The following is a 10,430-nucleotide window of genomic DNA, read 5'->3' as shown; positions in this document are numbered from 1 at the left end:
GAACCTTCCGCCTCAGCCTTCCGAGTAGCCGGAACCACAGGCGCGTGCTACGACGCCCGGCTAATTTTTTGATTTTATTGTAGAGATGAGGTCTCGCCTGCCCAGGTGGATCTCAAACCCGCAGGTTCAGGCAATCCACTCACCTCAGCCTCCCAAAGGCGTGGGATTACAGGCTGAGCCACCGAGCCCGGCTAATTTTTTAAATTTAATTGTAGAGATGAGGTCTTGTCAAGTTGCCTGGGCTGGTCTCAAACCTGCGGGCTCAGGCAATCCATCCGCCTTGGCTTCCCAAAGTGCTGGGATTACCAGCTGAGCCTCTTTTTTTTCTTTTGAGTTGGAGTCTCACACTGTCATCCAGGCTAGAGGGCAGTGGCACACTCACGGCCACCCCAGTGTCAACCTCCTGGGCTCCAGCAATCCTTCCGCCTCAGCTTTCCAAGTAACTGAACTACAGGCATGCACTACCACACCCGGCTAATTTTTAAAATTTATTGTAGAGATGAAATCTCACCAAGTTGCCCAGACTGGTCTCGAACCCGTGGGCTCAGGCAGTCCACTCGCCTAGGCCTCCCCAAATGCTGGGATTACAGGCGTGAGCCACCACGCCCAGCCTTCCCTTCTCTTTGGACAGCTCAGTCCTTTATTATTTTCCCACTTTACAGATGAAAAAACTGAAGGCTCACACAGCAAGTCGGGAGAGGGCTGGGCCTTGGACTCAGGCAGCCTGCCTCACAGCCCACACGCTCCCCTCACACGGTGCTCTGTGGAGTGCGGCAGTCCCACCGCTTTTCATTCTATAAATGGCCCGAGTGCAGACGTCAGCTCTGAGTCACCAGCGCCCGCTCAGCGAGCACTAACAACCAAGTGCATCTCTGAAATACCAAGACGCCGTCTGGGTATCACCTCACCCATTGCCCACCGGACGTCCTGTGGCACCTGCCTGGAGCCGGGGTCACCCAGGCTTAGAACTCCCCTAGGTCGGGCTCCTCCAAGCTGCCTCCCCGGGCCACCGCTGTGGAAGGGACTGGAAGTCCCTGCCAACCTCGGGCATCAGGTTCTGCCTGACACCCAACCCAAGCCAGTGGCCCCGCTCTCCGTTTGGAGTCCGGGGTGCTGCCCTATCTCTGGGCATCTGTCTGCCGCCGTCATGAAGTCCAGGTCTGGGAAGCGGATGCCCACTGGTTCCTGTCCAGTGCGCCAGACCTGAGTGCCATCTCCTGCTCTTAGAACCCATCGCTCTGGCCTCCTCCTCACTCCGCCCTCACAGGTGCCCCCGCCTCGCTCCAGGGCTGCCATGTGTCCCCAGCTGGATTTATCTTCCTGCCGAGCACGGCTCCCAGCTCAGCCCTGGCATGGTGTCCCACGCCTGCTGATGCTTCCAGGTGCCCACGGCGCGGAGCTGGGCCACAGCCACGCACAGAAGCCAGGCAGCCGGCAGGCCCTTACCCGCTGTGGTCTTGTCATTGGTCCAGATGAGATTCTTGGCCTTGACCACGACCACGGTGAGGCGCTCGGCTGTGGGGAGGTAGCTGAGACACAGGAGGATCTCTCCCACAGCGTCGGCGGCCTGGGAGACAGCGGATGGTCAGAGGGCTTTGCTCCCCACAGGTCTTGAGAGGTCTGGGGAAAGGCCTTGATTGCCAGGAGCAGCCAGAAGCTTCCTTCTCCACAGAGAAGTGGTTTTTCCTGGGGGCCCTTGGTCAGAGGGCTTTGTCCCCCGCAGGACTTGAGGGGTCCAGGGAAAGGCCTTGATTGCCAGGACCAGATAGAAGCTTCCTTCTCCTGGGGGCCCTTACACCAGGGCTCCAGGCTGGCAGGACAGACAAGGAAACAACTCTCTCCCTCCCTCTGTCCCTCCTACCCCTTCCCTCCATGCTCACCACTGCAGGGAACATGCCTCACCTTCCCTGGGGTGGAGGCCTGCCTTGGAAGGAAGGCTAGAGGCTGCCTGTCCAATGCAGCCATCAGATGCAGCTTTGTTCCCTCATTCCAGGCTGAGAAAACCATTCTGTGGTCGTAGTACACAGAGATGGAAGAGGAACGGGACCAGGTCCTGTGCTTAAACAACTACGCTGTTCCCTGAGCACTCCTAAACTTATAAAGGTAAACTTCAACTTGGCCTCTGTCTGAGATAGGCCCCTTTAAGAACAGAGGAGTGTCCTCCTAACAGAGCCTCTGAAGGTGTGGTGGTAGGTAGGCAGAGGAGGTGTAAACAGTGGTCAGGATTTGGGGTCATTTGCATTTGTTTGCAGTAAGCAGAGTGTCCTTGACTGTGGCTCGGGCCGGGCCACCTTCTCTGCTCTCCTAATGATGCTGGGGTTTGGGCTGCTGCAGAGGACAGGGGAGTTCCCCCTCGGAAGTGTCCGTGTACGGGCTCTCGTGGAGGGTGGACAGGCAGGCCAAGGCCGGCCCCTTACCTTGTTCGGGTCCTGTAAGTAGAGCCAGCCGCTGAAGGGCTGCAGCGTGAGGTCCAGCACAGAGAGCTTCAGCTCCACCACGCCGGTGCTGACGTTCCGCTCGTCTTCATTGATGCCGAACACGGAGAATCGCAGGCTTGTCTCTTCCAGCGCTGTGGGGTCCAGGGGGATGGAGAACTTCTCATCGAAGAAGATGGGGTAGGCATTCCTCTGGATCTGCAGAGCAGAGAGAAGGACCATGGAGGGAGCGCCAGAGTTGGAGGGGTAGCGGCCCCGGGCCTGGGAGTCCGCAGGAGGGAGAGAGCACTGGACGGGGAGTCCAGAGACCTGCGCTAGAGTCCTGACTCTGTTATCCCAACTGCCTCCATGCCAGTCTTTTTTTTTTAAATTTTGAGTTGGAGTCTCACTCTGTCACCCAGGTTGGAGTGTAGGGGCGCACTCCTGGCCACCGCAGCCTTGACCTGCTGGACTCTGGCGATCCTTCCGCCTCAGCCTTCCAAGGAGCTGGAATTACAGGTGTGCACCACCACACCCGACTAATTTTTTTTTTTAATTTTATTGTAGAGACAAGGGCTTGCCAAGTTGCCCGGGCTGGTCTCGAACCCACGGGCTCAGGCAATCCACTCACCTCGGCCTTCTAAGGTGCTGGGATGACAGGCTGAGCCACCGAGCCTGGCTTCTTCCTTCCTTCCTTTCTTCCTTCCTTTCTCTCTCTCTCTTTCTTTTTTTGAATCAGAGTCTCACTCTGCCGCCCAGGCTGGAGTGCAGTGGCACACTCATGGCCATCCCAGCGTCAATCTGGACTCTCTTTCATCTGCTTGAGTCCAGCCCTGGGCCAGGCATGCAGCAGGGGTGAGACAGTTGTCTGTGGTGTCAAGAGCCATGGACGGCCCGGCCCCCCTGCAGAGCCCGGCCCAGGACCCTCTGAACGCTGCAGGATGGATGGGCGGATGGAGGGAGGGAACCTCCGTTCCCAAGCCTAGTTCTGCCTGGTGGGCGCCACTGGCCTCCTCCCAGGAAGCCGTGGGCAGGTGCACTCACGGGCACTGCTCTCTCCCGGGGGTGGGGCCCCCTTAGTCACTGCCTGGAGATATTTAAAGGAAGGAGCTCTCATCCCTGGCACCTTGCTGGAAGCTGGGGGGCTGCCCAGCCTGGGGGCGGCACGCACTGGTAGGATTGGCCAGGCTGCGATGCTGAGCAGCCTTGCTTCCTGGGAATAAGTCCGCCAATGCCTCCAGTCACCCTGAACCGCACTCTTCTGGCATTGCCTGGGCTCTAGGAAGACTCCCTTCACAGTGCTCCCTGGGAGTCACATTCCCTTGCTCCCAAGGGGTAAAGCCCACGTCCTGACCTTGGCTTTCAGGTCCGCCATGGTCTTCTGGCCCCATCTCTCCGTCCTCTGGCCACACTACCCTCTCGGCTGTCCCCTACTCGTGGGGCCCGGGGCAACCCAATCAGCATTTTCTGAGCATTGTGCTTTAGGGGGACATGGGAAGAGAAGGATAGGAGCCCTGGGTTCGAGTCCCAGACTTCCCGTTTGCCTGCTGGGATTGTCTTGGACAAAACACTTTCCCCAGCCTCAGTTTCCCCATCTGTAAGTTGTCCTAACAGTCCATCCTACCCGCCTCTGGGGGCTAATGAGAGAATCGTGGACGTGCCGAGCTCTGTGAAACGGGCACACCTCAGCACACATCAGGCTGTGGCAGCTGCTTGTTTGCCAATGTCCCTCCTGGAGGGATGTGTCCTGAACCCCCCGAGTCCCCCAGGCAGCCTAGGCCATAGGCAGCGTGGCTCGAATGTGGGAGAGAGGTCCTTCTTGGCAACTTTGCCTGGTCCTGACAGCCAACCTCCTAAGCACTTACCAAGGGCTAGACTAAGGATTTCACAAGTGTTAACCTGTCTCTTCCTCAATAATGATGGCGCCCGTTCATTTGATAGACGGGGAAACTGAGTCCCAGGGCGCTAAACTGACTTACCCAAGATCACACTGCTAGGAAGTGGTGGCGGAACCAGGATTTGAACCCAGGCAGTCAGGCTCTGGGGTCCTGTTCCCAACCACCCATGGTGCTGCCTCTCAGAAGCTTGGCCGCCCCCCTGATGCCCTGTCCCCATAGGACCGGTGGTCAGTCCTGGACCCTCCTTAGACTGATGGGCACAGGGTGGGGCGGGAGAGGGAAGACCGTGTCCATCACTGAGGGCCAGCCAGCTGATTTTCAGCACGGCGAGTGACCAGACACAGATGGGTCTCAGGGAGTCAGAAGGCACTTGGTCCTACGGGTTCCCTGGCTCCCCCCACTGTATGCTGACCTCGCCCGTCTCAGAGGCTCCAGCCTTGGCCTTGGCGTCTAGACAGCCTCCTCCCCTTCAGCCCAGAGCTATCTGCTGCTGGACAGAAGGCCAGGGCTTGTGTTGGCCTGGCCCCCTCTCGCCAGGGAGGGACACGGGCAGGGAGAGGGGGCTGGGTGCCCCCCACCCTCCTGTTTGTTTCCCCCTCCCTCACTCTGTTCTCGACCTCAGGTGCTGACCTCCCTTGGCCTCTGGCTTCCGGTGGGGTCAGCCAGTGGGGGTCACCGGAAGGATCTGGGAGCCAGAGGGAGGTCCTTCTCAGCAGGGCAGCTGTGGGCTGACCATGTCAGCTGACCATGTCGCCGGACCCAAGGGCACAGCCCTTATGGAGTTGGCCCTCCCCACACGCCCCTCTCCTTGCGGTCCCAGCAATCTCACCTCCCCCTCATTCCCTCAGACCTGGGGTAGGACCACCCTCCTGTCACCCCCCTCCAGGGTATCACGACATCCCTGAGGTCACCCATGCCCCGCCCACACCACTCTAAGTAGTACAGCTATTTCTTTTTCTTTCTTTTATTTTTTTGAGTCGGAGTCTCACCCTGTCGCCCAGGCTGGAGTGCAGTGGCACGCTCCCGGCCACCGCAGCCTCGACCTGCTGGGCTCCGGTGATCCTTCCGCCTCAGCCTTCCAAGTAGCTGGAGCTACAGGCATGCGCTACTACGCTTGGCTAATTTTATTTATTGTAGAGACGAGGTCTCACCACATTGCCTAGGCTGGTCTCAAACCCCTGGACTCAGGCAACCCTCTTGCCTCAGGCTCAATTTTTTTTATTTTTTTTGTAGAGACGAGGTCTTACTATATTGTCCAGGCTGGTCTTGAACTCCTGGATTCAAGCAATCCTCCCACCTCCGCCTCCCAAAGTGCTGGGATTACAGGCGTGTGCCACCCCCCCACCCCTCAGTGCCCCACAGTATCCTGGTATTAAGCTCTCCTCAAACTAGACAACTTAAGCATGCTATCCCTTTTCTGCCAGGACCCCATGGTGACACGAGGACCAATGTGGACGTGGACAGGAGCTGAGAACTGGTGCCGTGGGAGCCCTGGGGGGAGGCCCCAAACTCCCCACTCTCCCTACAGTCCGCCCCTTCGGCACCGGGATCAGCACCCAAACCTGCTCTCCGGCACCCCCTTGGGATCCTGCCACCCGCCACCTGGGGAGGAGTCTAGGAGCCCAGAGCCCACTTACCCGGGAGATGCCCACAATCTGCTCGTCGGGCAGCAGGCTGACACGCATGAAGCAGGACTCGAAGCTGGCCTCCTCGCGCTCCAGGAGGTCCTTGCCCTGCAGCACGGCCACGTGCAGGGTGTGGGAGGCGGCGTCGTAGTCCATGCTCACCTCCACCTGGCCCAGCGTGAAGTCCTGCCCAAAGGTGTTGCTCACAGAGGAGACAGAGTTCAGGGAGTCGGCCGACTGGGACTTCCGGAGGGCCCCGTAGGGGGCCAGGTCCAACTCCCGGCCCATCAGCTCCAGGGGTCCCAGCTCACTGATGCTCTCGAAGGTGTCTTCGATGCTGAGGCTGCCTTTGCGGCTGGGTGGTCCCCGTGTGCTGGCCCGCTGGGCGTTCCAGGCAGGCACTCTCTGGGGGTGAGAAAAAGGGACATCGGAGCCTCGCGAAGGCCACGGGCAAGGTGGTTAGGAGACGGCGGACAGGTTAGGACCTGGCCTTTCTTTCTTTCTTTCTTTCTTTTTTTCTTTCTTTCTTTCTTTTTTTCTTTCTTTCTTTCTCTCTCTCTCTCTCTCTCTCTCTCTCTCTCTCTCTCTTTCCTTCCTTCCTTCCTTCCTTCCTTTCTTTTCTTTCTTTTTTGGGTCAGGGTCTCACTCTGTCAACCAGGTTGGAGGGCAGTGGCACGCTTATGACCACTGCAGCCTCGACCTGCTGGGCTCAGGCAATTCTTCCTCCTCAGCCTTCCAAGCAGCTGGAACTACAGGCATTCAAGGTCCCTCTGAGTTCCCCTTTCCCCAAAGCAGTGCGTCCCCAAGTTAGGGAGGTCTTTTTTCAAGTATTTCATGCCCTTTGCTTTTCTTTCCTTAACCAGAATGTAAGAAAGCTTTTTCTCAAAATGCTTATTTGTAGGAACAGAATTTCTTACATAAAGATGTCCATTGCAGCCGGGCTCGGTGGCTCAGCCTGTAATCCCGCGCCTTTGGGAGGCTGAGGTGAGTGGATTGCCTGAGCCCGAGGGTTCGAGACCCACCTGAGCAACTTGGCGAGACCTCATCTCTACAATAAAAATCAGAAAATTAGCCGGGCGTGGTAGCGTGCACCTGTAGTTACAGCTACTTGGAAGGCTGAGGCAGAAGGATCGCCGGAGCCCAGAATGTCGAGACCGTGGCAGCCGGGAGTAGCCGCTGCACTCCAGTCTGGGCGACAGAGTGAGACTCCAACTCTAAAAAAAAAGGATGTCCATTGCAGTGATGTTTATAAAAGGAAAATTTGCGAGCCGGGCTCGGTGGCTCAGCCTGTAATCCCGCGCCTTTGGGAGGCTGAGGTGAGTGGATTGCCTGAGCCCGCGGGTTCGAGACCCGCCTGGGCAGCGAGACCTCATCTCTCCAATAAATTAAAAAAAAAATCAGCTGGGCGTGGTAGCGCATGCCTGTAATTCCGGCTACTCGGAAGGCTGAGGCGGAAGGATCGCTGGAGCCCAGCAGGCGAGGCTGCGGTGGCCGGAAGCGGCCACTGCACTCTAGTCTGGGTGACCGAGTGAGACTCCACCTCAAAAAAAAAAAAAGGAAAATTTGCTAGCCATCTAAGCATACAGCAGAAGGGGGCCTGGGGAAGATTACTAGGGTCTAGGCTGGGCATGGTGGCTCACGCCTATAATCCCAGCATGTTGGGAGACAGAGGTAAGAGGATTGCTTGAACCCAGGAGTTTGAGACCAACCTGGGCAACATAGCCAGACCTTGTGTCTACAAAAAATTTTTAAAAATTAGCCAGGCATGGAGTTGCCTGCCTATGGCCCCAGCTACTCAGGAGGCTGAGGCAGAAGGACCACCTGAGCCCAAGAGTTTGAGACCAGCCTGGGCAACATAGCCAGACCTCAACTCTACAAAAAAGTCCAAAAATTTAGCCAGGCATGGAGGCATGTGCCTATAGTCCCAGCTACTTGGGAGGCTGAGGCAGAAGGATCGCCTGAGCCCAGAAGGTCAAGGCTACAGTGAGCCATGGTTATGACACTGAACTGCAGCCTGGATGATAGAGTGAGACCCCATCTCAAAACAACAACAATAATAATATTACTAAGGTCTAGCCACTAAAGAGGAGATGGAGCAGGCTCAAGGGAAGTTTACAACACAGAAATCTTTCTCTCTCTTTTCTTTTTGAGTTAGAGTCTCACTCTGTTGCCCAGACTGGAGTGGCACGCTCATGGCCACTGCAGCCTCGACCTACTGGGTTCAGACGATCCTTCCGCCTCAGCCTTCCAAGGAGCTGGAACTACAGACGCGTGCTACCACGCCCAGCTAATTTTTGATTTATTGTAGAGACGAGGTCTCGCCAAGTTGCCCAGGCTAGTTTCGAACCCCTGAGCTTAGGCAATCCTCTCACCTCAGCCTCCCAAAGTGCTGGGATTACAGGCTTGAGTCTCCACGCCCGGCCTACAAACCTTTCATGTTGAGTAACACATTTGCCCAAATAGTCTAAGTATTTTCTCCCTCGCCTATATATTTGAATTTTTATTTTCTCTAAATTAACTTTGGGATTTGAGAAAGCAAAGGCCTTTGTACCATAAGCCTCTCCCTATCTTCATTACCGTAATTGTTATCTCTCCATAGTCTTTTTTAAAATTTGAGTTGGAATCTCACTCTGTCACGGAGGCTGGAGTGCAGTGGAATGCTCATGGTCACCACAGCCTTGACCTGCTGGGTTCAGGCAATCCTTCCACCTCAGCCTTCCAAGTAGCTGCAACTATAGGCATGCTCCACCACGCCTGGCTAATTTTTTGATTTATTGTAGAGACGGGGTCTCACCAAGTAGTCCTGGCTGGTCTCGAGCCCTTGGGCTCAGGCAATCCTCTCGCCTCAGCCTCCCAAAGTGCTGGGATTACACGCGTGAGCCACCGTGCCCGGCTTACATAGTCTTCATTACCATAATTGTTTCTGGTGTCTCAATTTCCCTTGAGCAGATAACCGTAATTTTTTTTTTTAGAAGGAGTCTCACCCTGTTGCCCAGGCTGGAGTGCAGTGGCCCGCTGCTCATGGCCACCACAACCTCGACCTGCTGGGCTCAGGTGATCCTTCTACTTCAGCCTTCCAAGTAGCTGGAACTACAGGCGTGTGCCACCATGTTTAGCTAATTTTTTGATTTATTGTAGAAACGAGGTCTCACCATGTTGCCCAGGATGGTCTCGAATCTGTGGTCTCAGGTAACCCTCCTGCCTCGACCTCCCAAAGTGCCAGGATTACAGGTGTGAGCCACTGCACTCAGCTAGATAACCATAATTTAATGTAGTATTCCCCTCCTGTTGGACATTTATGTTGTTTCTAATTTTTCAGAAATATAAACAACACAGCATTGAATAGCTTTCTTAAAATCCTGGCTCAGAGGTCACAGTCCTCTTGAAGGCTTTGGACACATGTTGTCAAAATGGTCTTTGGAAAAGGACCCCTACTTTACACTCTCCCCAACAGAGTGTGAGATAATCCCCCAGACACCCCATGAGGGATTCTCATCTGATAATGGATTCTGGCTGTGCTCACTGAAACTCTATATGACATTTGGAAAATTCTCTGCCATGTGTTAAATGATGAAACATTCAGCAATGTATAGTGTGAGTCCTAGAAATGTTTGTGCCCCTGATATAGTAATTCCGTATCTGGGCATGCCTCCAAAGTACACTATCCCAAATGAAGACAAAGTTTTACATACAAAACATCGCTACATTATTTATGATGGCACTTAGTAGATCAGGGCACACGCACGAGAAGGAGCCTCCTGCAGCCATTAAAATGATGTTTGTAATGAGTACTCAACCATATGGGAAAATGCTTCAGCAGTAAGCAAGATTAAAAGAGCAGGGCTTACACTTCTACACAGATATGACGCCCAGTGTGTGAAAACTATGCGTGGAAAAAGACTGGGGGAGGTTGATTAAAAATACCAGAGAGGGCCAGGCCTGGTGGCTCACACCTGAAATCCTAGCACTTGGGGAGGCCAAGGCAGGAAGATCGCTTCAGCCCAGGAGTTCAAGACCAGCCTGGGCAATATAGCATGACCTCCTCTCTACCAAAAAAAAAAAATGGTGGGCCGCAGTGGCTCATGCCTATAATCCCAGCACATTGAGAGGCCGAGGTGAGCCCAGGGGTTTGAGACCAGCCTGGGCAACTTGGTGAGACCTCATCTCTAAAATAAATTTAAAAATTAGCCAGTTGTGGTGGTGCGTGTCTATAGTTTCACTACTTGGAAGGCTGAGGTGGAATGGTCGCCTGAGCCCAGCAGATCGAGGCCGTGGTAGCCGTCAGCATGTCAGCATACCATTGCTCCAGCCCGAGCAACAGAGTGAGACTCCTACTCAAAAAAAAAAAAAATTTAACAGTTGTTTGTCTCTGGGTGGTGGCACTGGGGAGATGGTCTTCTTTCTTTCTTTTTTTTTTGAGTTGGAGTTTCACTCCCTCGCCCAGACTGGGGTGCAGTGGCCGCTCCCGGCCACCGCAGCCTTGACCCGCCGGG

General features: G+C 55.2%; 1 protein-coding gene across 3 annotated transcripts in view; it reads right to left on the bottom strand.

Annotated features, from left to right (window-relative positions):
* The window catches only part of SYT12 (synaptotagmin 12), a 29,723-nt gene that overhangs the window by 4,040 nt on the left and 15,253 nt on the right, over window positions 1-10,430 (bottom strand). For all 3 annotated transcript variants that reach the window (XM_008063480.1, XM_021715224.1, XM_021715225.1), the window contains 3 exons: window positions 5,950-6,342; window positions 2,418-2,633; window positions 1,447-1,567 (listed from right to left, as the gene is read on the bottom strand). In XM_008063480.1, the coding sequence (XP_008061671.1) occupies window positions 1,447-1,567; window positions 2,418-2,633; window positions 5,950-6,342 (730 nt within the window). The remainder of the gene's footprint in view (window positions 1-1,446; window positions 1,568-2,417; window positions 2,634-5,949; window positions 6,343-10,430) is intronic.

The sequence above is a fragment of the Carlito syrichta genome, unplaced genomic scaffold (genome assembly GCF_000164805.1).
Source record: "Carlito syrichta isolate Samal-C Ts95f unplaced genomic scaffold, Tarsius_syrichta-2.0.1 Scaffold306867, whole genome shotgun sequence".
Lineage (NCBI taxonomy): Eukaryota > Metazoa > Chordata > Mammalia > Primates > Tarsiidae > Carlito > Carlito syrichta.
This window is presented reverse-complemented; position numbering and strand designations above follow the sequence as displayed.